Raw genomic sequence first — 27,573 nt, forward strand, 5'->3', positions numbered from 1 at the left:
CTGCGCATCCGGGACCCCGCCCTCCCCGCTCGGCTGCCTGCCGGGCCCTCTTACCTGGTGCGAGCGGCCAGTTCTCTCCTGGGAATCGGAGCGCCTGAGGCCGTGACATGGACAGAGCATCTGCTGTGTGCCAGGCCTCCCGGGGCCAGCACACTCAGGCCCGTGGTGGTCCCGGTCTTCCTCCCAGCTCAGTCTTCCCCTGTGTGAGACTTGGCGGACCCCTCCCATGCGCCCATACGCCCACCTGAGCAGTGGACAAGCCCACTCTGTACTCTCCGAGCGCCAGGTTTCTGCAGAGGTGGGGTTGACAGTCACGGGGTGGGGGTGGGGGTGGGGGCGGGGGCTGGCCTGCCTCCCGGGCCCTTAGGCGCCTGCTGAAGGTCCTGGGACCCCAGGCAGAGACGAGGAGGACAGGGCTGCCTGTTCTCGCCGCATCTGTGAAACCAGCAGGGCCCGGGCCATGGCCATGGTGACGATGGGGGCCCGGGCTCCCAGTGCCGTCAGCGGCCTGCGTCCTCCTCTCGGACCAGGAACTGTGCACTGGGCTCGCGGGGCCTGCACCAGGGGTCTGGGTGAAGAACAGGCCGTCAGGTCTGCCTGTCACTCAGAGATGAGGCCTGAGCTGCTGCTTGGGCACTCCGGAACAAGCCACTGGCTGTCCTTCGCTCCACGGCGACCCTGGGCCTGAGCAGGACTCCCTCTTGCCTCTGACAGGTGCTGCGCAGCTGGCCTGCCCCCCCTACCAAGACCCTCCTTTGCATCTGCGGAAGAGGGCTTCCCCTGCTGTCCGGCCTGGCTCCCTCCCCACCCCCTCCACTCCCGCCCCCCAGGGCCCGGAGCAGGAGGGCTGGATCTGGAGCTGGTTAGCTTCTGGGAAAAACAACAGTGTGGAAACACCGCCCACCCACTTCCCAAAGCTGAACAAACAGCGGAGGCCGGCCTCCTCCACCCCACCCCCCCCCCCAGCACGTTGTGCTCTGCCTGAAGCCACAGCGGCGATCTTTTTTTCATTAGAAGAGCCATTTGGGAAATGTGGGCAGGCTGAAAAAAGGTTTTTAAAGGTTTTTATATAAGCAGTCCTCAAAAAGTTCATGGGAAAAAAAAGCATATTATTATTAAACTGTTTTGCACCAAAATAAGTTTATCTGCTAATTGCACTTTCCCATGAACTTGGGGAAGCACCCGTGTTTTCCACACGGATGAGCCCCCGTGGACCTGTGGACGCCGGGGAGGCACGTGCGGAGCCGGCCCGGGCCAGCGTCCTCAGCCCCACACGGGCGGGGCTCCTTCTGTGGGCCCCAGATCACAGGTGGGACAGTAAAGGCCCCCAGGTCTGGAATGCCTACTCGCTCTGCCTCCCTGAGTCTCTCCTAGTCTTGGGTAGGGGTCTCCGGGGCCCAACCCGAAGGGCGCTCCCGGCTCCCCGCACCCTCTGCCTGTGGATTTGGTGGTTGGTTGCATCCGAAGGGCCGGGGACGGCTGGGAACATCCTGCCCCTGGCTGACTCGGCGCCTCCCTCTCCACCCGGCCCAGTCCCCGAGTGGGGGGGCTCACCCCTCCCCCAGGCCTTCCGGAAGCCTGGACAAAGCAGCACCGTGGCCCAGAAAACAACACTTGACTTGGGGCCAGTGTCCCCGAGACGCCCTGTCCCTTCGCCGTTCAGGGCGTCATTTCTGGGAAGGCCGAGGCCAGCGTTTTAGAGCCAGAGTGGCCCTGTGGGCGGAGCAGACTGGAAGAAGGGAGGGGTTTGTGCTCTGCTCTGCCCCTGGCCTCCCCCTCTCCTCCCCCCAGCCCCACTCCCTGGCCCCTTCCTCTTTCTAAGCTACCCCTTACTTTCTGCCTTGCTCTGTAAAACACCCAGGCCGGCTCCGCCCTGCTGGCCCCCAGGCCCCGTCTGCACCTCGCCCCTCCTAGATGTTGATACCAGGGGACTTTCTCATCCTCACTCAGGCATTCCTCCGAGTCCCAGTGGCTGAACCTCAGGTGTCCCCGTCACCATCACCCCGCACCAGCCCGGGGCTCTCAGTGCCTGCTGAACCGCAGTGGTCTCTGGAAGGAGCCCCAGGGGGGCTGTCTAGTTCCAGGGAGGAGGTAGGAGAGGGCTAATCCTGGATCAGTGGGGGCTGGGGGCTGGGGCACGGCAGATCCAGGGCAGGAGTGAGGGGGGGCGCAGAAGGCTGGGCTGGGGAGGAGGGGCTCAGGCTGGAGGCACCGGCTGCTGTGTGTTTCTAAGGAGAGGCCTAGGTGGCCTGGTTGGGTGTTCTTTGGGTAGGAAAGGGTTAAGCACTCCTGGGCTTCCCAGGCTGCAGCCAACCTCCCCTCTTGAACTTTCTCCTCCCCTGAACTGGACACAGTGCCCAGAGCCACCCAGCGCTGTCCAGAGCTCCCCATGGCCTGCCTGAGCCCCTCGCAGCTCCAGAAGGTAGGGGCTTGCAGGGAGGGCGCTGGGAGGGTCAGGTTGGGGGGATCCTCCCAGCCCCCCAGTACTCGCCCGCCCCTTGCGTTTCCCACAAGCCCAGAGGCCTGAGGCCGCAAAGTCAGCCCTGAACTTTACACACACACAGCCCCTGGCGTGCAGCTCCCAGGGCCCAAAACCAGAATAAAGCAACTGGATCCGCCAGTCCGGCGCTGGCCTGGGCCTGGGCAGCTTGGCCGGCCTGAAAGGCTACACCTGGGAGTTAGAGCAACACAGCCTTTCAAAAAAACAAAACAAAGCCTGTAAATTCCTGCACGGAGACTTGACATCGTGGCCCAGACCCTAGAATCTTTGTTTTGTGTTCAAAGTCTGCCTGGACAGTGGAGACGCCACGGCGATCCCATCAGTCCATCGGCCGGGACGATCCGGGGCCAGCCAGGGGCTTCCCGCGGCGTGGTGAGCAGCGAGAAGCCGCACTGGGCTGACCTTGTGCTGGAGCCCTTGCGCCTACAAACAGCCCCCTCGCCTGGGGGCTCATCTCCAGAGTTCCCAGCCCCGTGCTGGCCAGCTCCAGCTCTAGGCAGCCGGCCCCCAGGTGGTCAGAGGTGGTCTGTGTGTGTCCCTGACGTGTGTCCCTGACGCACACACGGCTGCCCTGGGGAGAGAGCAGGGCCCGAGGTGTGAGCGCCCGGGTGTCCAGTGGGCGGCAGGCAGCTAGAACTGGGCGGGCATCCACCAGGGCGGGGTGGGGGAGGGGCAGGAGCTGGAACACGGTCGCTTTGTGGTGGGCGCCCCTGGGGGCCTCCCAGCTGCCAGGCCCCACCCCTCTGGGTAGCCTCAGGAAGAGGACTGGTCAGCATGAACCCCCCCCCCCCCCGTGTGCTGTAACGCCCAGACCAGCCCCTGCCACCCTGCCCGCCCGCCCGTCCCCTGCCCTGCAACTGGAGACTCCACACATCCTGTTCCCTCCTCTGGAATTCTCTCCCCTTCCTGGGCACTTCCCAGTGACACTTGCCCCAGCCCCTCCCCCTCCTGCCTTGTTCGGCCTTTGGCCCCTGCCCTGGACCCAGTCTGAGACTGGGCTGCTCTGCAGGCAGCACCCCGGGCTTCCTTGTGATGGTATCTCCGGCTCCAGAAGCCCAGTCAGTGTGCAGGGCAAGAGGGCAGGGTTGGAGAGAGAGTGGACTTCGGGCAAGCTCCTAGAAGGTTCTACCGCGCCTGGGAAACAAAATGTCAGCATTCAGAGAGGAAGAGGGCGCTACGGCAGTGAAGAGGAGGGCGTGGGGAGTGTTAACCAGGCACCAGCCCTTGCCGTGGGCAGGTGTAGGGGACCCAACTACCGGCCCCTCCCTGCGCGCAAGGGCAGAGGCGTGGGAGCCAATCAAATATGACCCCCACTGCAGGCAGCGGGAGAGGAGGGAGAGGACCAGTGCACCACAGATAAGGGCAGAGGGAGGGAAGAGCCAGCCCGGGCCCCTGCTCCACCTGGGGAGCCTATCTTATCGCAAACAAACTCGCTTTCCTCTCTCTCTCTCTCTCTCTCTCTCTCTCTCTCTCTCTCTCCTCACTTCTCTACTGAACAACAAGTCCACGGGCCAGGGGAAGCCACTCCCTGGAAGCAGGCTGCGACAAGTGTTAGTTGAATAAATGAGTGAGGTTATACTTCTGTGTGACACAAGCCCACCGCGGGGGGTGGGAGGGAGACCCTCTCCCCTTCCCCGTCTCCCCTCCTGTTCCACTCCGCTGAAACCCAGCAGCCGGCAGCAGCTGCTCCTCGCTAGGGGACAAGCCCCTCCGCCCATGGCTGGGGGATGGAGGAGTGAGCTGGACATGTGGTCGCACCTACGGTGGGGCAGCCGAGGGCAGGCAGAGCCTGAGGCTCCCTCCCGCCTGCAGTTCCGGGAGGATGGGTTCCTGGTGCTCGAAGGGTTCTTGTCTGTGGACGAGTGTGCGGCCCTGCAACAGAGGATTGGCCAGATAGTGGCCCGGATGGACGTCCCGCCCCACTGCCGCACCGAGTTCTCCACCCAGGAGGAGGAGCAGCTCCGAGCCCAGGTAGGTGCCTGGGGCAGGCAGGAGGTCTGACGGGGGCCCAGGCCCTGGGAGATCCACGAGACCCACGGCTCCTCCTGACAGCCAATCAGGCCCCAGCATCCCCCTGCCCTGCACCTGGCTCCGCCCCCAGGGGCCTCTCCTTCCCTCCTCACCCCTCGCCCCAGCATGAGGGAGGCATCACTGTCCCCATCTCACAGGACAGAAAGACGGGCTCAGGTCACTTGCCACGAGTCAGGCAGTTAGCAGTGGGGAGAGTCAGGATTTTTGAAGTTTTAAATGTTCATTTATTTTCATCTACTTGGAAGGCGGAGCTACAGAGAGAGAGAGGGAGAGCGCTGTTGGCTCACTCCCCAAATGCCTGCAACAGCCGGAGCCAGGAGCCCCACCGGGGTCTCCCACGTGGTAGCAGGGGTCCAGGTGCATTGGCAGGAAGCTGGATCAGAAACGGAGGAGCCAGGACTCAAACCGGCACTCCCGGGGCCGGCGCTGTGGCACAGTAGGTTAATCCTCCGCCTGCAGTGCCGGCATCCCACATGGGCGCTGTATCGAGTCCCAGCTGCTCCTCTTCCGATCCAGCTCTCTGCTGTGGCCTGGGAAGGCAGTAGAAGATGGCCCAAGTCCCTGGGCCCCTGCACCCACGTGGGAGATGGGGAGGAAGCACCCAGCTCCTGGCTTTGGATTGGCACAGCTCCGGCCATGGCGGCCATTTGGAGAGAGAACCAATAGACGGAAGACCTTTCTCTCTGTCTCTCCCTCTCACTGTCTGTAACTCTACCTCTCAAATAAATAAATAAAATCTTAAAAAAAATTTAAAACTGGCACTCCCAAGCGGCTGCACCACAGTGCGCCCCTGGCCCAAGTCAGGATTTGAACTCGGATTCATCCGCCCCCAAGTCTGTGCTGCTCACAGCTCTGCTGTGCTTCCTCAGTGGCCCCTGGGCAGCCCGTGGTTCTGCAGGGTCCACCTGCGTGAGCCGCAGCCCAGGCAGCCCCGGAGCTCCGGACGCTGCCACCCAGTGGCCTTGTAGCCCAAGGGACAGGACCCGGGACAGGTGCAGATGGGTGCGGTGAAGCCCAGGGCTGTCCCACACAGAGCTCCTCACCGGTCTGACCGCAGGCGTCCGCGCGGGGCGCTGAGCTCCGGTCCCTCGTGTTGGCGGGGCTCACTCACCCTCACGGCGAGGAGCTGCTGCCACCTGGTGGGCGCGAGGGGACCTACACACGGGGCGGCGGCATTGAGAGGGAAGGGTTTCCCTGCACACCTGCCTTCCGGGTGAGGGAGTGGAGACAGGAGTCCCAGAGACAGGCCGCTGGACGGCCCACGGAGGGCGGGGCTGCCTGCCGAGAAGGCTCCAGGAAGCAGGGGATGCAGAGGTGGGGACCAGACGAGCAGAAGCCGCGCACGCCTCGGTTTATAACGCGTGCGAAGGCCTGGCACAGTGCCCAGGACTCGGTAAAACTCTCAGAATGCATGACCGATGTCGCAAAAAGCTGAAGTGGACATGAGACGGAGGGAGAGAGGGAGAGGGAGAGAGAGAGAGAGAGGGAGAGAGAGAAAGGAGAGGGACAGGGAGGGAGAGAGGGAGGGGAGGGGGGAAGAGAGGGAGGGAGAGAGAGAGGGAGAGAGGGGGAGATGGAGAGGGAGGGAGAGAGAGAGAAGGAGATGGAGAGGGAGGGAGAGAGAGAAAGGAGAGGGAGAGGGAGGGAGAGAGGGGGAGAGGGGAAGAGAGGGAGGGAGAGAGAGGGAGATGGAGAGGGGAAGAGAGGGAGGGAGAAAGGGGGGGAGAGGGAGAGAGAGAGGGGGAGAGGGAGAGAGAGAGGGAGATGGAGAGGGAGGGAGAGAGAAAGGAGAGGGAGAGAGAGAGGGAGGGGGAGGGAGAGAGGGGGAGAGGGAGAGGGAGGGAGAGAGAGAGGGAGGGAGAAAGAGGGGGGAGAGAGAGAGAAAGGGGGGGAGAGAGGGGGGAGAGAGAGGGAGAGAGAGGGGGGGGGAGAGGGAAAGAGAGAGGGAGGGAGAAAGAGAGGGGGAGAGAAAGGGAGGGAGAAAGAGAGAGGGAGAGAGGGGAAGAGAGGGAGGGAGAGAGGGGGGGAGAGAGAGAGGGAGATGGAGAGGGAGAGGAGAGGGAGGGAGAGAGAGAGGGAGGGAGAGGGGAAGGGAGGGAGGGAGAGAGAGAGGGAGGGAGGGGGGAAGAGAGGGAGAGGGGAAGAGAGGGAGAGGGGAAGAGAGGGAGGGAGAGAGAGAGGGAGGGAGAGGGGGAAGAGAGGGAGAGGGGAAGAGAGGGAGGGAGAGAGAGGGAGGGAGAAAGAGGGGGGAGAGAGAGAGAAAGGGGGGAGGGGGGAGGGAGAGGGAAAGAGAGAGGGAGGGGAAGAGAGGGAGAGGGAGGGAGGGGGAGAGGGAAAGAGAGGGAGAGGGAAGGAGAGAGAGAGGGAGGGAGGGAGAGGGGAAGAGAGGGAGGGAGAGGGGGGAAGAGAGGGAGAGGGGAAGAGAGGGAGGGAGATGGAGAGGGAGGGGAGAGGGAGAGGGAAAGAGAGAGGGAGGGGAAGAGAGGGAGGGAGAGGGAGAGGGAGAGGGAAGGAGAGAGAGGGAGGGAGGGAGAGAGGGAGAGGGAGAGAGAGAGAGAGAGGGAGAGGGGAGGGGGGAAGGAGAGATGGGTGTCCTGCCGTCTCCCTTTCACGCTGTTCTGCCTTGATGGTTCTGAGTTATTTGACAACTCTGTAGGCTGCACAAAACTGATAATAAGAGGCCGGTGCTGTGGCGTAGCGGGCAAAACTGCTGCCTGCAGTGCTGGCATTCCATATGGGCGCTGGTTCAAGTCCCGGCTGCTCCACCTCCGCTATGGCCTGGGAAAGCAGAGGAAGATGGCTCAAGTCCCTGGGCCCCTGCACCCACGTGGGAGACCCGGAGGAGGCTCCTGGCTCCTGGCTTCAGATCCTTTCAGCTCCGGCCATTGTGGCCATTTGGGGATTGAACCAGCCGATGGAAGACCTCTCTCTCTCTGCCTCTCCAATAAATAAAAAATCTTTAAAAAAAAACTTATAATAATGAAAGGCTAACCCATAGCAGTTTATTTTATTTTTTAAACATTTATGTATCCAATCCAAACCCGAGAGGTTCACCCAGGTCTCCCATGTGGGTGCAGGGGCCCAAGCACGGGCCATCTGCTGCTGCGTTCCCAGGTGCACTAATTAGCAGGGAGCTGGACCGGAAGTGGAGCAGCCGGGACTCGGGATGGTGGCTCCTTTGGAATGCTGACATCATCGAAGGCAGTGGCCTAACTCGCAGTACAGCAGCTCTGGCCCCACTAACATGATTTATTTATTTATTTAGTCAATTTATTTGAAAGGCGGACAAACACACACACACAAAGACACAGACAGAGGAATCTTCCAGTTGCTGGTTCGCTCTCCCAACGGCTGCGGCAGCCGGCACCCAGCACCCTCCTGGGTCTCGCGTGTGGGTGGCGGGTCCCCAAGCGTTTAAGCCGCCACCTACTTCCTCCCAGGAAGCCGGACTGGAAGCCGAGTAGCTGGAACTAGAACCGGGCGGTGCAGTGTGGGACACAGGTGTCCCAAGTGGCGGCTTAACCACTGAGCCACGCGCCTGCCCCTGCCTGAGCGGTTTTTGTGCGGAAGTGTACACACACGGTCAAAACCATTCTTGGAATTTGGAAATTCAGCCTTTTTCCAAGAGGATGATGTGCAGTGTGATCTAAGTGCAGCCGGCCATCAGCCCTGCCGTCACAAGGGGGCGCCACTAACGCTGTGTGTTTTTTTAATATTGCATTTTTGCATCCCATCACGGCTATAAGATCCCATCTGTGAATGCTGTACTGTACAACCATTCTGTTACCCACTTTAGGACAGAGTCATAATTCACACACGGAGCGGCCGTTTGGCCTAGTTAAGGATGCCTGTGTTGAAGATGGGCATTTCCCACAGGGTTAAGGTGCTGCATCCCATACCGGAGTACTGGGTTCGAGTCCCAGCAACTCCACTTCTTCTTCTTCTTCTTTTTTTTTTTTTTTTTTAGGATGTATTTATTTTGAAAGCCAGAGTTACAGAGACAGAGACAGAGACAGAGGGAGGGAGGGAGGGAGGGAGAGAGAGAGAGAGATCTTCCATCTGTTGGTTCACTCTTCAGATGGCCGCAGTGGCCAGCACTGAGCAAGGCCAAAACCAGGAACCAGGAGCTTCAGCTGGGTCTCTCATGTGGGTGCAGGCGCCCAAGTATTTTGATCATCCTCCGCTGCTTTCCCAGGCCGTAGCAGAGAGCTGGATCAGAAGTGGAGCAGCCGGGACTCAAACCTGTGCCTATATGGGATGCCGGCGTCACAGACAGTGGCTTTACCAGCCATGTCACAAGGCCAGTCCCCCCAAGCTACTCCGCTTCTGATCGGCTTCCTACTAACGTGCACCCTGGGAGGCAGTCGATGATGGCTCAGCCACTGGGATCCGTGCCGCCCACTGGGAGATCCAGACTTTGTCCTGCTCTCCTGGCTTCAGCCTGGCCCGACACTGGCTGTTGTAGGCCTCTGGGGAGGGAGCCAGCGGGTGGAAAAGTCTCCCTCTGCTCTCTGCCTGTCAAATGAAATGAACAGAGTTGCTAAGAGACTGTGACACTTGCCTGTGTTCTGTATTGGCGTGCCTGGGTTTGGTCCCTGGCTCCAGCTTCCTGCTGATGGGGACCCCGGGATGCAGCCACGCTGACTTGGGGAGTTGGGTGCCTGCCATTGGTAGCTTCTCTTTTTTAAAAAATGCCTTTTTATTTTATCTTTGAAATAGTTTATTAGTTTATTTATTTGAAAAGCAGGGAGAGAGAGAGAGGGAGGGAGAGAGGGAGGGAGTGAGAGAAAGAGAGAGAGGGAGAGAGAGAGAGAATCTTCTGCCTGCTGGTTTACTTCCTACATGGTTAAAAGAGCAGGGCTTGGCTGGCGCCGTGTCTCACTAGGCTAATCCTCCACCTGTGGCGCTGGCACCCCAGGGTTCTAGTCCCAGTCAGGGCGCCGGATTCTGTCCTGGTTGCCCCTCTTCCAGGCCAGCTCTCTGCTGTGGCCCAGGAATGCAGTGGAGGATGGCCCAAGTGCTTGGGCCCTGCACCCCATGGGAGACCAGGAGAAGCACCTGGCTCCTGCCATCGGATCAGCGCCGTGCGCCGGCCGTGGCGGCCGTTGGAGGGCGAACCAACGGCAAAGGAAGACCTTTCTCTCTGTCTCTCTCTCTCTCACTGTCCACTCTGCCTGTCAAAAAAATAAAATAAAATAAAAAAATAAAAAAGCAGGACTCAGTCAGGCTGAAGCCAGAAGCCAGGAACTCCATCAGGGTCTCCCACATGGATGGCAGGGACACAAGCTCTTGGGCCATCTGCTGCTGCCTTCCCAGGCACGTCAGCAGGGAGCTGGATCGGAAGTGAAACAGCTGGGATTTGAACCGGCGTCCACTCAGGACACTGGAGTTACAGGCTTCAGCTGTAGCAGCTTCGCCACAAGGCTGGCCCCTCAGTGAGCCCCGTCTATGTGTCCATCTGGCCTTAACCCCATGTGAGTCCCGGGGTGCGTGCGTTGCGGTAAGAGGTTTGCAGGACATTCTGCGTTTGCAGCTTTGGGCACTGCTTTCAGGCACTTGGGGTTCCAGGTCACTGCCTGTGCCTCTGGACAAGGCCAAGAAGCCCCCTGGGGAGGGAGGCACCCGAACCCTCTTCTTCTGACCCTGGGCTCCCTCTCCGTCCCTACTGTCCGCTCCCCACAGGGCAACTCTGACTACTTCCTGAGCAGCGGCGACAAGATTCGATTCTTCTTTGAGAAATGCGTTTTTGACGAGAAAGGTTTGGAGACGTGGGGGAGCCCTGTTGGGGGCGGGCTGGACTCGGGGACCGGACGCCCGGGGCCGGGTGGGCACGGGGGCCAGCAGCCTCCCTCTCTTCTACCTCTACCTGTTCTTTGTGTCACAGGGAAGTTCCTGGTCCCTCCGGAGAAATCGGTCAACAAAATCGGCCATGGTGAGCCGGGGCCGCGGGAGCACGAGAGGAACTGTGGAAACTGAAGCTAGGGCGTGAGGGAGTCGTCCTTGAAGTCCATAGTGAGCGAGAGGCCAGGCAAGAGGCATTTCTGCCGAGGTCCTTCTAATCCCGTGGTGCTAAGCCCGTGACACAGCGGCCACGGTCCCAGGAGGTCACAGCAGTCCCCCGCACAGATGGGCGTGGGCAGGCTCCTCCACTTGCGTTTGCCTGCCCTGGTGGGGTCTGGGTCCAGGCAGTGGGGAGGCTGGCATGTTAATGTGGCCCCTATCCTGAGATCCCGAAAACCAAGGGGGAAATTCTCCCCTGCCCTTTTTTTTTTTTTTTTGACTGGCAGAGTTAGACAGTGAGACAGAGAGAAAGGTCTTCCTTTGCCGTTGGTTCACATCCCAAGTGGCCGCTACAGCCGGCGCTTCGCGCCAATCTGAAGCCAGGAGCCAGGTGCTTCTCCTGGTCTCCCATGGGGTGCAGGGCCCAAGCACTTGGGCCATCCTCCACTGCCTTCCCGGGCCACAGCAGAGAGCTGGCCTGGAAGAGGAGCAACCGGGACAGAACCGGTGCCCCATCTGGGACTAGAACCTGGGATGCCAGCGCCGCAGGCAGAGGATTAGCCTATTGAGCCGTGGCGCCAGCCCCCCTGCCTTTTTTTAACATGATCATACATTATAATTTATCTTGTTGAAAAACTTAAATTTACTTTTATTTATTTATTTTTATATTTTTCTTTCTTTCTTTTTTTTTTTTTTTTTTTTTGACAGGCAGAGTGGACAGTGAGAGAGAGAGACAGAGAAAAAGGTCTTCCTTTGCCGTTGGTTCACCCTCCAATGGCCGCCACGGTTGGTGCGCTGCGGCCGGCGCACCGCGCTGATCCGAAGGCAGGAGCCAGGTGCTTCCTCCTGGTCTCCCATGGGGTGCAGGGCCCAAGGACTTGGGCCATCCTCCACTGTACTCCCTGGCCACAGCAGAGAGCTGGCCTGGAAGAGGGGCAACTGGGGCAGAATCCGGTGCCCCGACCAGGACTAGAACCCGGTGTGCTGGCGCCACAAGGCAGAGGATTAGCCTAGTGAGTCATGGCGTGGGCTACTTTCATTTATTTTAAAGGCAGAGATAGAGAGAGAGAGAGAGAGAGAGAGAGAGAGAGAGAGAGAGGGAGGTCTTCTATCCACTGGTTCACTCCCCAGTTGGCCATACCGGCCGGAACTGTGCCGATCCGAAGCCAGGAGCCAGGAGCTTCTTCCAGGTCTCCCACGCAGGTGCAGGGGCCCAAGCACTTGTGCCACCTTCCACTGCTTTCCCAGGCCACAGCAGAGAGCTGAATCGGAAGTGAAGCAGGCAGGACTAGAACCAGCGCCCACATGGGATGCCAGCACTGCAGGCGGTGGCTTTACCCACTACGCCACAGCGCCAGCCCTGTAACCACTATAAAGGATAGCATTAAGCACACTCACCCTCACTTTTCGTAATCACCATGACAGTGGCAAATAACCACAAGGAGTGCCTGACTCGTGCCAGGCCCTGGGCTGTGGCTGTACATTCGGGGACCCACTGGGTGCTACCGCAGCTCTCTTTCCAATCCTCATTTTACTGGTTCCCTGAGGTCACGTGGAGGAAGGGACAGGCCTTGCAATCCCTGGTCCTCTGTGGGGGTGGGAGTCAGGGCCTGATGAGGGTCCCAGCCGGCCGGAGGGCCACGGATGAGGCCGTGGGTGGGCTGAAGGTGCCTGGGGGCCCCTCAGTCAGTCACAGACCAGCAGAAGGTTGGGCGCACACTATGTGGGTGTGAGTGTCAAGGGGGGGCCAGGGTGTGGGAGGGCCACACAAGGCATGGGGCTGGCCTCTGAGCCCACCTCTGTTCTGCAGCCCTGCATGCCCTTGACCCTGTCTTCAAGAGTGTCACACACTCCCCCAAGGTGCAGGTGAGCAGAGGCGGGAGCAGGGGGTGGGGGGCGCGGACGCGGGTGTCGGCAGGACGGCGGCCTGAGTGGGACCTGTGCCTTCCTCGCAGGCCTTGGCCAGAAGCCTGGGCCTGCAGATGCCCGTGGTGGTGCAGAGTATGTACATCTTTAAGGTGAGCTCCCCATCCGCCCCAGCCTCAGTTTACCCTCTGTGCAATGGGCACAGCGCTCTTCCCAAGCCCTTCTCTTCCAAACCTGCTGGGATTGTTGTTAAGCTGGTGGGAGAACGTGTAAGGCTAAGGCGGCCGGCACGTAGCAGGTGCTCGGTAAAACTCGTTGGTAGGGGCGGGGGGCATTCAGCACAGGGGCTCAGTCACTGCGTGGGATGCCTGCAGCCCCCGTCATTTCAGTCCCGGCACCGCTGCTGATCCCAGCTTCCTGCTGGTGTGCACCCCGGGAGGGAGGGAGCAGAGGCCCCCGCCACCCATGTGGGAGACTGGCAGATGGCTCCAGGTGCCTGGCTAGGTCTCAGCTGTTGCAGGCACGTGGGGAGTGAACCAGCAGACGCACGATTCCGCTCTGTCTGCCTTTCAAATATAACTAAATAAATAAATAACTTAGAAATGATCGGTGAGAGGAGGAAGGGGCCCCCAGGACTCCCGCCTCCCTTCCTTGGCTACTGAGAGGCCCAGCTCAGTGCCACCACCTCCAGGGAGCCTTCCAGATTCCTTGAGAAGAGAAGATGGGGCCTCTGTCTGACTGCAGCCATGTGCACCAAGGTCCGGGCCCTGGCCTCCCGCCCCTTGGTTCTGCTTTGTGATCTCCTTGGGCACGTGTGTGTGGTCTCCCATGGAGACTGCTAGCTCCCTGTGGGCCCAGACTGGCGCACAGTAGGTGCTTAAGAGCCGGGTGTGGACAGGGAATCCTGGGCGGTGATGGCCGGCAGTCAGGGCCCGGCTTGCCGCTCGCCCTCCTCACCACACTCTTCCCCTCTCTTGCAGCAACCGCACTGTGGCGGTGAAGGTGAGCCCCGAGCACCCAAGGCGCCCAGCAGGGGCCATGGGTGGGAGCTCTGGTCAGGCCTCTGGAGTGAGGAGAAGCACCTGCTGATGTCCGTGGGCCGGAGCCTGGGCGGGGAGGAGGAGGAGCGGCCGTCCCTTTCCGCCCAGGATAGTGGATCCGGAGGGAGCCCTGGAGCCCTTGGCACAGTGCTTCCGGAACCCGACAGCTCCCGTGGCTGGTTAAAAATACAGACTCCCAGGCCTCATTCCTGAAGAGCTTAAGCCAGCAGGTCTACAGGGCCTGGGAACCTGTATTTTAACAAGTTCCTTGCAGGACAAATTAAGCGTAGAACTTGCTGGTCGAGTTGCAAAGCTTTCCAGAGGCACAGCACCGCGGCAGGCAGTTACCCACATCTGCTCAGATGCCTCTGCTGATGGGGGGGCTCACCCGCTCCCCCCCCCGGCGGCCCCCTCCTTCCCTGCCCCCCACGCAGCTACCCACATCTGCTCAGATGCCTCTGCTGATGGGGGGGCTCACCCGCTCCCCCCCCCCCGGCGGCCCCCTCCTTCCCTGCCCCCCACGCAGCTACCCACATCTGCTCAGATGCCTCTGCTGATGGGGGGGCTCACCCGCTCCCCCCCCGGCGGCCCCCTCCTTCCCTGCCCCCCACGCAGCTACCCACATCTGCTCAGATGCCTCTGCTGATGGGGGGGCTCACCTGCCCCCCCCCCGGCGGCCCCTCCTTCCCTGCCCCCCACGCAGTTACCCACATCTGCTCAGATGCCTCTGCTGACGGGGGCTCACCCGCTCCCCCCCGGCGGCCCCCTCCTCCCCGACTGCCTCCGTGGACCATGCCCTGCCCCCCACCATGCAGCCCAGGGAGTCCCTGGGAGGGGAGACTCCCGCCCCCACCCCGGCCAGGTTGCTCTGCCCCCGTCTGGCACCGTGGTCCCTGATTCCTCTCCCAAGTGCTTTGAAGCCCCCCACCCTCCTTCCTCTGGACACCGAAGCCCCTCCCCACAGCCCTGCGAGGCAGGGTGTGGTCCTTGCCACTTCAGGGTCCGGACACCAAGGCCCTGAGGGGCACCCTCTCGTCCTGGGCCAGGAACTGATCGAGGGGAAGCTGGCCCTGGAGGGCTCCAAGAGACCAGGGAGCGGGGCATGTGGCCGCGGTGAGGGGCACGGGGCACAGGCTCCGGCTCCTCACCCCCAGGCGCCCCTGTGCAGTCACCCCCCACCAGGACGCCTCCTTCCTGCACACGGAGCCCCTGGGCCGGCTGCTGGGTGTGTGGATCGCACTGGAGGACGCCACGCTGGAGAACGGCTGCCTGTGGTTCATCCCTGGCTCCCACACCAGTGAGGACCCCGGTGTCGCCCTGCCCACCCCCCCACCCCCCCCCGCCATCCCCAGGGAGAGCGGGCTCCAGGTCCACCTTGGCCTGCAGGCGGAGTGTCAAGGAGGATGGTGCGGGCGCCTGCAGGCACCAGGTTCCTCGGGGCCGAGCCGGAGCGGGACCACAGCCTCTTCGTGCCCACACCAGTGCGCAGAGGTAGGCGGGACGCGGGGATGGCCGGGCACAGGGGCCGGGCGGCTACAGAAAGGGCCCTGCGAAGTTAGGAAGCCGTGTGGTCATTGGCAAGTCCTGGATCAGGCTCGCACCCAGACTCTGCTACTTTTGGGGCTAATGACTGAATCACTCAGCCTCAGTTTCCCCACGGGTACAGCATGGAGGCGAGACGAGGTCTGTGAGACGTTCATGTGGAATCTGGGTCGTGCACGGCAGTGCTCCACGGACGTCCCATCAGTCCGTGCGCCTGCCGAAGGAAGAGGGAAAGCCGAAGGAAGAGGGAAAGCCGAGGCCATGTGCAGCGTCGCGGGCGCGGCCCTGGCTCGCCGGGGCAGTGCACAGACCACGGCCTTTCCCGACGCCGGCCCGGGCCTCAGTGCCGTGCTCTACATGGCCTGGCACGTTGGAGCAAGCTGCGGGGACGGGGGTGGGGGTGGGGGTGGGTGGAGGCAGCCCCGGGCTGGGGGCGGGGCCAGCGTGCAGCTGGTGTCCTTGATGGACCTGTGTCCCCAGGGGCCCTAGTCCTCATCCACGGAGAAGTGGTGCACAAGAGTGAGCAGAACCGGTCCGCGCGCTCGCGCCACGCCTACACGTTCCACCTCATGGAGGCCTCCGGCACCACCTGGAGCCACGAGAACTGGTGGGTGGCAGGGTGGGTGCGTGCACCCCTCCCCCAGCCCCGACGAGCCCCGGGGACTGGGAGCAGTGACCCCGGCATCTCAAGGTCGTCTCTTCCGTCCTCTGCAGGCTCCAGCCAACAGCTGAGCTGCCTTTCCCCCCACTGTACACCTGAGGGCCCTCGGGGCTGGGGCCTGCCCGTCCAGGCCGAAGCTGTGGGCTGCGACGCCGGCGCCTCCTCTGACCTTGGCTCCCCTCCCAGCCGCCACGGGGAGCCCCATCTTCCGTCCTGGACTTCCTTCTGCCGATGTCTCTGCCCCTGAGCCCTGCGGAGAGGCAGGAGCGGGGGTGGGGGATGGGGTGATAGAGCAAGGCCAAGTCCAGCTTAGCGGGAGGCTTCCCCAAGATCTTCGTTCCTCTGCCTCCCTGCCGGGACGTGGCCCCTTCCCCTTCTCCTCTCCCGTGGGCTGGAGCCCGGTCTGACATGCACAATAAAAACAGCTGAAGGCAGCGCCTCTGAGCCCTGTCCCGGCACCACAGCTCTGCTGCCACCACTGCTGGCACTCTGGCCGGCCGGCGTGGACCACGTGGCTTCGGTAACAAGGTCACTTTCCCTGGGCTGTGCTGGGTCCTCGTGCAGGTGAGGGGGCCGAGCAAGGCAAAGGGAAGTGACCTGTCGGGTTGCTCAGCTCCATCTGGGCCTGGGCTCCTCCCCTTTCCACTGCCCTGTCCTCTGCTGGGGGAAGGGTGAGAGGCCCAGGCCAGGAGTCAAGGTTCCTGCAGGCTCTGGTCCCAGCCCTGTGACCAACTTGCTCTCAGGCCAACCTCCTCCTCTCGCAGGGCCCTGTCTCCCCCCGCCTGTCCCAGGGACAGGGCCAGTCTAGGGAGACTTGGGGCCCGTCCTGTTTGGGCATGCTTGGCAGGCATCCAGGCCTTCTGAACAATTACCAAATCCAAAGCCTGCTTGGCTGCGATCTGGCCCAGAGGTCGCAAACACCGAGGTTCCAAAGCATGGATACGATTTGTTTAGGCCTCCCCCCTTTTTTTTTTTCAGTAATTTTTTAAAACTGGGAGATTTGACATAATCCAGGTTTCTGGGCTTCCTTGAAAGAGTCGCCAATCATCAATGCTGGACCTAAGTCTGGTGTTGTGGCGCGGGCGATGGGCCACCACCCGTGACACCAGCACCCCACACAAGCACCAGTTTGAGTCCTGGGTCTCCCACCTCCCATCCTGCTCCCTGCTTGTGCACTTGGGAAGGCAGCGGAAAATGGCCCGAGTGCCTGGGTCCCTGCCACCCACGTGGGAGACCCGAAGAAGCCCCTGGCTTCAGCTTGTCCAGGCCCCGGCCATTGCGGCCATTTGGGGAATGAATCTGCCAATGGAAGACCTCTCTCTCTATCTCTCCCTCGCTCTGAAATCCTTTCAATTAAATCAATCAATCTTTACAAGACAATGCTGGTCCCCTAAGGGTGCCAGTTTGAGCCCCACCTGCTCCACTTCCGATCCAGTTCTCTGCTGTGGCCTGGGAAAGCAGTAGAAGATGGGCCCCTGCACCCACGTGGGAGACCCGGAAGCTCCTGGCTCCTGGCCGGCCCAGCTCTGGCTGCTGCGGCCATTTGGGGAGTGAACCATCGGATGGAAGACCTCTCTCTCTCTGCCTCTCTGCCTTTCAAATAAATAAATAAATAAATAAGTCTTTAACAAAACAAAAACAAACAAAAGGATACTGGCCCCTGCCTCCCAAGGAGCTGCCTCCATAGGGGCCCAGGCCACATTCACTGCCTTCCCCGCCTCCCTCCGCAGCCCTGGGCAGTCGCCGACTGGATCCCCCCCCCACCAAGGCACAGGTGAGGCCACTCAGCTGTGGGGCAAAGCTGTGCTCTTTCCCAACATCTGGCCACCTCCTTTGGCCAGCAGAAGGGAGCCCGAGAGAAGGGACCGGTTTGTTAAGTCTGCACTGAGCCCACAGATGTCTCTGAGGGAAAGGCCGTGGTGACTCCCAGGCAGAGGTCGGCTCTCGGAGCTCTGCCCCCGGCTGCTGGCTCGGTGGGCCGTGTGGTTTTCCTGCCAGGATGGCTGACACGAGCGAGTCCCAGGACTCCTGCTGTGCCTTCCTCCCAAGGCTGGGAAGCGCTCATGGTTGCAGGGGCTGAGCCCCTGGCGCAGGTGGTCCGCAGCCTGGCAGAACTGGGGCAGCCCCAGCAGGGCCAGGCAGGCACCCCCTAGTGGAGGCTTTCTGACCTCGCAGGAAACGCCCCCCAGCCCCCAGCCCCTGCTCGCTCTGCCTGGGGGAGCCGCGGTGTGCACAGGCCTGGAGGGTGCGGGGGACCCCTTGGCGAGGAGCCGGCGCTGCTCAGCCAGGCAGCATGGGTGGCGTGGCGCTGGCTGAGCCAGGGTGTCTCCCTGCAGCCTCTCCGCACCTCCTCCCACCCTAAGGGGAGAAGCCACCCGCACCCGTGCTCTGTCCTCCCCTACCTCCCAGGGAAGCCAGGAGAGCAAAGGCCCCTCTGGCTTCCGAGCACAGCCCACAGGCCCCTTGTCTCGCCTGGCTCCTGGCTCGTGTGAGGACTGCTCTTGGGCGACGATGGCACTGTCCCTCACAGACTGCTCATCCCGGGAGGGCCCCCGCCGGACACCTCGCCACACCTGGGGGGGGGCGGCTGTCGTTAACCCCCTCTTGCACACAGGAAAGCCGAGGCTCAGAGCGGTCAAGCAACTCACTCGTGGTCACTCGGGAAAGCCGTGCAGCTCACGGGAGTCTGACGCGAGCCAGCAGGCGCGCCCGCCGCGAGTGTCCACTCCACGGCGAGACGGGGCGTGCGGGGCCACTCACGTCCTCGGGCTGTACTACCCTTTAAGCCCCTGTTTCTCCTTAAACGGCAGCAAAACTAAAACCAGGAGTGCTTGGCTTGTTTTTTTTTTTTTTTTTTTTTTTTTTTTAATTTTAAATCTGAATCAACTGAAAACCCAACCTGCTCCCTGCTCTTTCGGCTCTCCACGCCGAGCGGCTGGCTGGCTGCCTGGGGGCCCTCGCCCCCCGCGCCCGTGGCCCCCGCTAGGCCATCAGCAGTATCAGGAGGTAGAGAGGCAGCAGGAGATTGTCTATCTGCGTGGTGTACGCTTCGAGCAGGGACACGGTGCTGATGGAGCCCAGGATCCAGGCGTAGCCGCAGTTCAGGTCCACCCCGCTGTCGAAGACCAAGATGAGCGCCACAGAGATGATCTGTGCGAAGATGGACGTCATGGTGCCCTCGAACGTCTTCTTGGTTCCAGGCCAGCGGATCTCGCCCATGGTGCTGCCGAAGATGGAGGCCACGGTGTCGCCCACGCCCACAGCCAGGACGCCGGCATAGGGGACCAAGGCCCTGGCTCCTCCCAGGCTGCCCTTCTGGGCGCAGGGCCTGGGGACCAGCCAAATGGGAAGGGACATGCCCAGGAGCAGGTAGATGTGCGTGAGGATGAGCGGGCCGCTGTCCCGCTCGTCCAGGAAGAGCGCCAGCAGGCTGCGCAGCGGGTGGCCCAGGGGCTTGATGCGGAAGTAGCGCACGTACTCCAGGAAGATGAAGACCGCCAGGCACACGGTGGCGGCCACGTAGAGCAGCGGCCGGTCGAAGATGATGCCGGGGATGTAGGTGGCCACCACGAGGAAGTGGAAATACTTCCGCGCGATGGTGGGGGCCTGGTGCTTCTTGCACTCGGAAGCGGCCCGCTTGGCGTTCTGGTACAGCACCACCAGGCAGGCCAAGGCAGCCAGCAGCGACCAGTAGGCAAGGAGGTAGACGCGGGTGTCGGTTTGGAAGAGGAACTGCAGGAGCCAGAGCAGGGGGTTCCTGCGGGTGAGCCAGTGCAGCCAGGGCAGGACCACGCCGAGGCCCAGCACGCAGGTCATGAGGTGGAAGAAGATGGACGAGGCCCAGGTGCCCGAGTCCATGAAGACGAAGAGGGTGCTGAAGAAGACCCCCAGCAGCACCATGCCCACCACCACCACGAGCAGGAAGCAGTCCACCGGGTCCCCCTGCGTCTCCACCACGGTCAGCGAGCGCTTGATGAGCTGGTTGAGCAGGAAGCTGAAGCCCCCCAGCACCAGCAGCGCCTCCCCGGGGGTGAAGCAGCGGGGCAGCAGGTACAGCAGGATCATGTTCAGGTACACGAAGATGAGCAGGACTTCCAGAACCTCGATCACCTCGCCCACGCTCAGCGAGTGCCGCATGACGTACAGGATGACGCCGCCCGCCAGGCCCGAGATGGCGCACGTGTTGGTGGGCACCGGGCGCGTGATGCCCAGCGCCAGCACGGAGGAGAAGAGGGCCACCGCCATGCCGGTGGCTGCCACCACGACGCCGAAGCGCTCGAAGTGCGGGTTCTCGGCCGCCTGGCAGCGCTGCTTGACCACCAGCCCGAACAGCGGCATGACCACCGAGGCGGGCAGCAGGCCGCTGTTGGCCGCCACGCGGAACTGGAAGACCGCGTTGCCCTGCTGCAGCAGCCGGTCCCACTTATACTGCACGTAGAAGGCCTGCACCGCCAGCGCCACGGCGCACCACGAGTACCGGTCCCACACGGCCGCGTGGACGCTCAGCACCACCGCGAACACCACGGCCGCCTCGGCCAGCACCGACCCGCTCAGCGGCGCCACGGCCTCCGCGGCCCGGGGAGGGCCCTCTCGGGTCATGACTGCAGACCCGGGGCTCCGAGGAAGCCGCGGTCACCGGGGACGCCTCTGGACTCGGGGCCCCGCCGCCCCGCCAGGCAGAGGGCGGCAGCTCCCGCCCAGCCGGAAGGCTTCTCCAGCTTCGACCCGGGGGCGCCACTACGGCCCACTGGAGAGCTGGCGCGCGGCCGCTCGCTCCCTGCGGCGAGGCCGTCTCCGCGCCTCCGCCGCCCTCACAGTCCTCTCGGCGCGCGCCGCGGACGCCTTATCTCCCCGCGTGGCGCCATCTTGACCCAGCCCGTCCATCACGTGACGGAAGCCCCGCCCCCGCGCCCCGGTCAGGCGGTGCCGGGTCACGTGGGCGCGGCGTCTGGGGGCGGGGTCAAGGCGCGCGCGCGCGAAGATGGCGGCGGCCGCCGGCGGGCAGAGTGTGAGGTGCGGAGCGGGGCCGAGGCGGCGAGGGCGGCTGCGAGGCGCTGGGTGGAAGCCGGACGGGAAGCGGGGCGGGAGTCGGGGACGGGATGGGGCGGCGGTGGCGGGGCGAGCCTCTGCTGGGTGGGCGGAAGCCGAGACGGGGAGCGGTTAAGTCCAAACGGTCCCCGCGCGCGGGGCTCTGAGGGGACTTGTCCGGGGAGGCCGGCTCCTCCGCGTCTCCTCGCCGGGGCCCCTTTCCCTCTTGCCCTCTCGGCGCGGCCCCGGGCGCCCCACCCTCGTCTCCTCGCTCGGGGCGCGTCGCGGTGGCGGGAGGACCCAGGCGGAGCCCGAGCCGCAGCGCCCCGAGTTGCGGTCCGCCGGGTCTGCTCGCCCTGTCCCGCGCCTGGAGTGCGTGAGGGGACGAGCCCAGACCCTCCAGGAGCTCGCAGGGCGACTCTTAGAGAGAGAGACGCAGTTCTGGCCGGCGCGCGTCCGGCGCGGAGATCCGGGCGGGCTTCCAGGCCGAGGCGGCCGGACCTCCGCAGCCGCCTCCCGCGCGACAGCTTGGAGCGGCCCTGGCTCTTGGCTGGTTCCCGGGACCCGCAGGGCTCTCCCCGCCATTTTCGGGCTCCCTGCACATCCAGAGGGGCCTGGCACGGGCCTCTCCCGCCTCGCACCGCGGGCCCGGCGCCCGTCTCGTGGCCGGGGGAGCTGGGCCGGCGCGCTCCTCCGCTCTGCCTTGGGGACGGCGCGTCGCCCACCCCGGGACTGTCCTGGGCCTGTGGCAGCGGGCGACCTGCATCCCGGGCCCAGCCTCGGGGAGAGTGAGGACTGAGCCGCGGGTGCCTGTCGCCCGGTTTCGGAGCCCCTGCTTGCTCGGAAGGCCGCCGGGAAGCGCGTGTTCGTGGGAAGGGCGGGGCGTGTGTGGGATGAACTGGCGCCTGCCCCACGCGCAGGGATGCCTCGCAGCTCAGTTTGGGGAGCGTTGTCCGTGGCCTCCGAGAAAGTTTGCATATTGGCATTTTAGCTGCCTTGTGCGTGTGTTTTATCTGAAACTGCTGGGGAGAGGGCGAGAGCGCCCTCCCAGGGCCGAGCCAGGCTGAGGTGGCAGGGGCTTGGGCTCGGCCCTGGCGCTGCCTCCCGCCTCGCAGGTGCAGGTGCGGCAGCAGGGGGAGTAGGCAGGACGTGGTTGGCGCTCCGGTGGGGCTTGCCCGAGTGTAGCCTCAGGTCCCTTGGGTTCTCCAGGTGGAAGTCGGCGAGGTGTGGGTGTGCTAAGAAAGAACGAACGAACTGGAGTTTGAAGAGCTTTTGCTGCTAAACTTTGTTTACACACAAGAGCCGCCCTGGCCTGGCAGAGACAGCCCCAGGTTGATCAGATGCCTGGACAGCCCGGTGAGGCCGCGAGGCAGAGTCTCCCCCGGGGGCAGGCGCCCAGGCACCTGCGCCTCACGCGCTTCGCAGGAAGTGGAGTGAGAACTCGGCAGACGCTCTGATAGGCTGGGGCGCTCTCGCAGCGTCGGAACCCGGGCCCGGACCCGGCCCCAGCCGCTGCTTGTGTTCGTCGTCCCTGTGAATCAGCCTCGCCACAGCGGGGTGGCCGTGTCAGCCTTGGACCGCGGGACTCACCGTGCAACGAGTACGGCTTCCTGGTAGTTCAAAGGATCCGTCCAGATGCCTCTCAAGGAAGAGAACTTCCTGTGTCCAAGAACTGCATGTGTTCTGTGTTTTAATTTTTTTGTATTAATTTTATTTATTTGAAAGCTAGAGTTACAGAGAGATGTAGAACCAGAAAGAGAGAGGTCTTCCATCGAGCGGCTCGCTCCCCAAATGGCCACAACGGCCAGAGCTGAACTGATGCAGAGCCAGGAGCTGCTTCCGGGTCTCCCACGCGGGTGCAGGGGCCCAAGGACTTGGGCCATCCTCCACTGCTTTCCCAGGCCACAGCAGGGAGCTGGATCGGAAGTGGAGCGGCCGGGACTCGAATCGTTGCCCACATGGGATGCTGGCACTGCAGGCCAGGGCTTTAATCTGCGCCACAGCACCGGCCCCAACTGTATGTGTTTTAGAAACAGAGTTCCTTGTCTGCTGGAATGTTGGACCGGAAGTCAATGCATTTAAAATTTTGTATTTTAGGCTAGTTATTTAATGTCTGCGCTTTAGTTTTTTTCTCATACCTAGCTCAAATTTACTCTGCAGGCCAGCGCCGCGGCTCACTAGGCTAATCCTCCGCCTTGCGGCGCCAGCACACCAGGTTCTAGTCCCGGTCAGGGCTCTGGATTCTGTCCCGGTTGCCCCTCTTCCAGGCCAGCTCTCTGCTGTGGCCAGGGAGTGCAGTGGAGGATGGCCCAGGTGCTTGAGCCCTGCACCCCATGGGAGACCAGGAGAAGCACCTGGCTCCTGCCATCGGATCAGCGCGGTGCGCCGGCCACGGCAGCCATTGGAGGGTGAACCAACGGCAAAGGAAGACCTTTCTCTCTGTCTCTCTCTCTCACTGTCCACTCTGCCTGTCAAAAAAAAAAAAAAATTTACTATGCAAGTGAATCAGAGATACTGCAGCACATAGAAGTACTTCCTTGAAAATCCGTAGAGAAGATGTTTCTCTGGGAATTCAGATGACCATCACGGGTTCCACTCGTGTCTTGCGTCTTGAGAATCGGCTGGTCAAAGCTTCAGGTCCCAGTTTGAGGTGAGGCCTCTCCTCCCTCGGTCGATCAGAGCGCCGTCTCTCCTCCGTGGCTCCATTCCTCTAGAAGCGCTGTTAGCATCCCAGCCTCGGTGCTTGCTTTCTGAGGAGTCTGCGTGGCGTGGACTTCATGTTCTTTGTCGTTCCCAACCCTGAGCTTACGAACATCGGGGAGGTCTGAGACCTATTTGTATTCTCATTATTTCTAAGCCATTAAAGAACCAGTAATGTGGGGCCGTCGCTGTGGCTCAGCAGGTTAACGCACTGACCTGAAGTGCCGGCATCCCATATGGGTGCTGGTTCTGGTCCCGCCTGCTCCTCTTCCGATCCAGCTCTCTGCTGTGGCCTGGGAAGGCAGTGGAAGATGGCCCAAGTCCTTGGGCCCCTGCACCTGCGTGGGAGACCCAGAAGAAGCTCCTGGCTTCTGATCAGCGCAGCTCCGGCCGTTGTAGCCATCTGGGGAGTGAATCAGCAGATGGAAGACCTCCCTGTCTCTCTACTTCTCTCTATAACTCTCTTTCAAATAAATAAAATAAATCTTTTTTTTTTTTAATTTATTTTTTGACAGGCAGAGTGGACAGTGAGAGAGAGAGAGAGAGACAGAGAGAAACGTCTTCCTTTGCCGTTGGTTCACCCTCCAATGGCCGCCGCGGCCAGCACGCTGAGGCCGGCGCACCGTGCTGATCCGAAGCCAGAAGCCAGGTGCTCCTCCTGGTCTCCCATGGGGTGCAGGGCCCAAGCACTTGGGCCATCCTCCACTGCACTCCCGGGCCACAGCAGAGAGCTGGCCTGGAAGAGGGGCAACCGGGACAGAATCCAGCGCCCCGACCGGGACTAGAACCCGGTGTGCCGGCGCCGCAAGGCGGAGAATTAGCCTAGTGAGCCGTGGCGCCAGCCAAATAAATAAAATAAATCTTAAAAAAAAAAAAACCAGTAATGCTTATTCCCAGAAATATTTCCTTCCTGATAAACTACCATTTTCTCTTTTATTCTGCCTCATCTCGGCCTTCCCCACATTCCTTATTTTTTCCTGTTTATCATGTTCCAGTTAGATCGAGGGCTGAAAGGGACAGATGCCTTCCTTTGGTGTTCATTCATCCAGCATGTTTTCCTCAGGCTTGTCCTGTGCCTGCCACCGTGTCACGGTGAGCTCTGCCTGCCTCCAGGATGAATTTTTGGGTGTGGCGTGAGGCAGATGGCAATGTAATGGCTAAGCTCTGAGGTCATGCAAACCTGGATTCCAACGCTGGCTCCGTTACAAGTTATATTTGTGACTTTAGGAAGCAAGGCACTCTGGAACCTCGGTTTCCTGATGAGATAATGAGGATAATGACAGTATCTGCTCAGAAGTAAGCTGACAATTCAGTAAGACGAGGTGCTAAGCTGAGGAGCACAGGACCTAATGCAGTGCAGCAAACATTGGCTCTTCCTGTCGTCAAAAATGGGAGCCCATGCCGGCGCCGCGGCTCACTAGGCTAATCCTCCGCCTTGCGGCGCCGGCACACCGGGTTCTAGTCCTGGTCGGGGTGCTGGATTCTGTCCCGGTTGCCCCTCTTCCAGGCCAGCTCTCTGCTGTGGCCCGGGAGTGCAGTGGAGGATGGCCCAAGTGCTTGGGCCCTGCACCCCATGGGAGACCAGGAGAAGCACCTGGCTCCTGCCTTCGGATCAGCGTGGTGCGCCGGCCTCAGCGTGCTGGCCGCGGCGGCCATTGGAGGGTGAACCAACGGCAAAGGAAGACCTTTCTCTCTGTCTCTCTCTCTCACTGTCCACTCTGTCAAAAAAAAAAAAAAAAGGGAGCCCGCATTCTGGCATTCTGGCTAAGGTCGCCGCTTGCAGCACTAGCACTGGTTCATGTCCTGGCTGCTCTGCTTGCAAGTCAGTGCCCTGCTAATGGCCTGAGAAAAGCAGCAGAGTGGAGCCCAAGTGTTTGAGCCCTGTCACCTGCGTGAGAGAGCTGGATGAAGCTTTTGGCTCCTGGCTTCTGCCTGGCCTAGCCCTGGCTGTTGTGGCCATCTGTGGTGTGAACCTCTCTCTCTGCAACTCTGCCTTTAAAATAAATAAATCAGATTTTTTTTTTCTTCCAAGAAACATCATTTTCTTTTAAAGATTTATTTATTTATTTGAAAGCCAGAGTTACATAGAGGAAAGGCAGAGAGAGAGAAAGGTCTTCCATCCCAGGTTCACTTCCCAATTGGCTGCAGTGGCTGGAGCTGCGCCAGTCTGAAGCCAGGAGCCAGGAGCTTCCTCCTGGTCTCCCACGCAGGTCCAGGGGCCCAAGGACTTGGGCCATCTTCTATTTTCCCAGGCCATAGCAGAGAGCTGGATCAGGAGTGGAACAGCTGGGATTTGAACCGGTGCCCATATGGGATGCCGGCACTGCAGGCTGCGACTTTACCCGCTATGCCATAGTGCCAGCCCTCAAATTTTTTTCTTAGCATTAACCCGTGCTCGCTTCGGCGGCACATGTACTAAAATTGGAATGATACAGAGAAGATTAGCATGGCCCCAGTGCAAGGATGACACACAGATTCGTGAAGCGTTCCATATTTTTTTTTTTTTAAAGCATTACTCCTTGGAAAAAAGATTTGTGATGTTTAGTTGTCTTTAATCCTCTTTGATGGGAAAATCCTGAAAGATAGTTTTTACAGACTTCATGCTTTGTGTTATAGTCTTTTTTTTTTTTTAGATTTATTTATTTATTTGAAAGAATTACACAGAGAGGAGAGGCAGAGAGAGAGAGAGGTCTTCCATCCGCTGGTTCACTCCCCAGATGGCCACAGCGGCCGGAGCTGCACTGATCTGGAGCCCGGAGTTAATGGGGATATGTTTTCCAGTTTATCCACGTAATTACCATACCTTGCATTCTTCTTGCTCAATGTTTGGTATATTTTATTAGAAAACTTTTCATTTTTTTCTCTTGCAGATAGACATCTAAGCAGTGTTAACTATTTTAGGTTACTATTCTAGAAACTGATTTGAGATCTTACAAAGTATAATCTTTCTCCTTTTTCTAATAACTCATTTTTGAGATAATTTTTTAAAAGATTTGTTTATTTGAAAGGCAGAGTTAATGGAGGGAGAGAGGGAGAGGGAGAGTTATCTTCCATCTGCTGGTTCACTTTCCAGCCAGTGCTCTTAGGGGATGCCAGGGTCACAGGCAGCAGCTTAACCAGCTGTGCCACAACACTGGCCCCTTGAGATAGTTTTTTTTTTTTTAAAAAAAAAAGACTTAAGTATTTATTTGAAAGAGTTACAGAGAGTGAGAGGCAGAGAGAGGGAAGCCTTCCATCCACGGGTTCACTCCCCAGATGGCCGCAAGGACCAGGGCTGGGCCAGACTGAAGTCAGGAGCTTCATCCGGGTCTCCCACGTGGGTCCAAGGGTCCAAGTGCTTGTGTCCTCTGCTGCTTTCTCAGGTGCGTTAGCAGGGAGCTGGATCACAAGTGGAGTAGCCAGGACTTGAACTGGTGCTCTGCAGGGCATGTTTTAACCCACTGCACCACAGTGCTGGCTCCGAAATAATTTCTTAATGGTTATATTTTGAGAGTTAGTTCTAGGCTTAAAAAAGCCTAAAAATACGTTTAGTGCAATTCCAGAGTCATGAGTGAGAGAAAGACCTGGGCAAAGTACATGGTGGGAAGTATATGTGGTGACTCAGTGGTGGCAGGGACTCTAAACGATGTATTTTTTGTTTGTTTTTAAACATTATTTGAAAGGCAGAGTTACAGAGAGGTAGAGGCAGAGAGCTAGAGAGAGAGAGAGAGGTGCTGCGATGACCTGAGCTGTGCTGATCTGAAGCCAGGAGCTTCTTCTGGAGCTCCCGTGGGGGCACTGGGGCCCAAGGACTTAGGCCTTCTTCTACTGCTTTCCCAGGGCATAGCAGAGAGCTGGATCAGAAGTGGAGTAGTCAGGATTCAAATTGGTGCCCCTATGGGATGCCCATGCTGAAGGCATAGGCTTAATAGGCTTAACCTAGGCCGGCGCCGCGGCTCACTAGGCTAATCCTCCGCCTTGCGGCGCTGGCACACCGGGTTCTAGTCCCGGTCGGGGCGCCGGATTCTGTCCCGGTTGCCCCTCTTCCAGGCCAGCTCTCTGCTGTGGCCAGGGAGTGCAGTGGAGGATGGCCCAAGTGCTTGGGCCCTGCACCCCATGGGAGACCAGGAGAAGCACCTGGCTCCTGCCATCGGATCAGCGTGGTGCGCCGGCCACAGCGCGCTGGCTGTGGCGGCCATTGGAGGGTGAACCAACGGCAAAGGAAG

At 60.8% G+C, this 27,573-nt stretch overlaps 3 protein-coding genes and 1 non-coding gene across 19 annotated transcripts in view; 3 read left to right on the top strand and 1 right to left on the bottom strand.

The window, feature by feature from the left end:
- The first annotated feature begins 69 nt into the window (after positions 1–69).
- On the top strand, positions 70–16,084 carry PHYHD1 (phytanoyl-CoA dioxygenase domain containing 1). Of its 7 annotated transcripts, XM_051838531.3 has the most exons (14): positions 1,951–2,091; positions 2,355–2,422; positions 2,785–2,872; positions 4,004–4,050; positions 4,313–4,471; positions 10,214–10,289; positions 10,416–10,463; positions 12,342–12,397; positions 12,487–12,549; positions 13,378–13,399; positions 14,606–14,734; positions 14,824–14,928; positions 15,460–15,586; positions 15,694–16,084. In XM_051838531.3, exons 2-14 carry the CDS (start codon positions 2,390–2,392, stop codon positions 15,737–15,739), a joined length of 999 nt encoding a protein of 332 aa, XP_051694491.1. In that variant the 5' UTR covers positions 1,951–2,091; positions 2,355–2,389; the 3' UTR covers positions 15,740–16,084. The 7 variants fall into 7 exon arrangements, with proteins under 7 accessions (XP_089177257.1, XP_089177270.1, XP_051694492.1 ...); XM_089321131.1 differs by lacking the exons at positions 2,785–2,872; positions 4,004–4,050 and adding an exon at positions 70–298; XM_089321144.1 differs by lacking the exon at positions 2,785–2,872 and having other exon boundaries at positions 1,616–2,091.
- Positions 16,085–18,479: 2,395 nt separating this feature from the next.
- On the bottom strand, positions 18,480–20,543 carry DOLK (dolichol kinase). Its single transcript, XM_002723876.6, has one exon. It carries the CDS (start codon positions 20,237–20,239, stop codon positions 18,623–18,625), a length of 1,617 nt encoding a protein of 538 aa, XP_002723922.3. The 5' UTR covers positions 20,240–20,543; the 3' UTR covers positions 18,480–18,622.
- Positions 20,501–27,573, top strand: part of NUP188 (nucleoporin 188) — a 52,510-nt gene continuing 45,437 nt past the window's right edge. For 5 of the 10 annotated variants that reach the window (XR_016225798.1, XR_016225802.1, XR_016225804.1 and 2 more), the window contains exon 1: positions 20,501–20,653. Coding sequence is in view for 4 of the 10 variants with exons in the window: in XM_089320935.1 (XP_089177061.1) it covers positions 20,622–20,653 (32 nt within the window). In the remaining 6 variants the exon portion in view is untranslated. The remainder of the gene's footprint in view (positions 20,654–27,573) is intronic. The other 5 variants (XM_051838506.3, XM_051838508.3, XM_070057642.2 and 2 more) reach the window with 3 other exon arrangements.
- On the top strand, positions 25,760–25,866 carry LOC127488587 (U6 spliceosomal RNA). Its single transcript, XR_007916337.3, has one exon. It is a non-coding gene; the product is annotated as a U6 spliceosomal RNA (small nuclear RNA).

This window comes from Oryctolagus cuniculus, chromosome 1 (assembly GCF_051225735.1).
Source record: "Oryctolagus cuniculus isolate XC-2025 breed Fujian yellow rabbit chromosome 1, ASM5122573v1, whole genome shotgun sequence".
NCBI classification, from domain to species: domain Eukaryota; kingdom Metazoa; phylum Chordata; class Mammalia; order Lagomorpha; family Leporidae; genus Oryctolagus; species Oryctolagus cuniculus.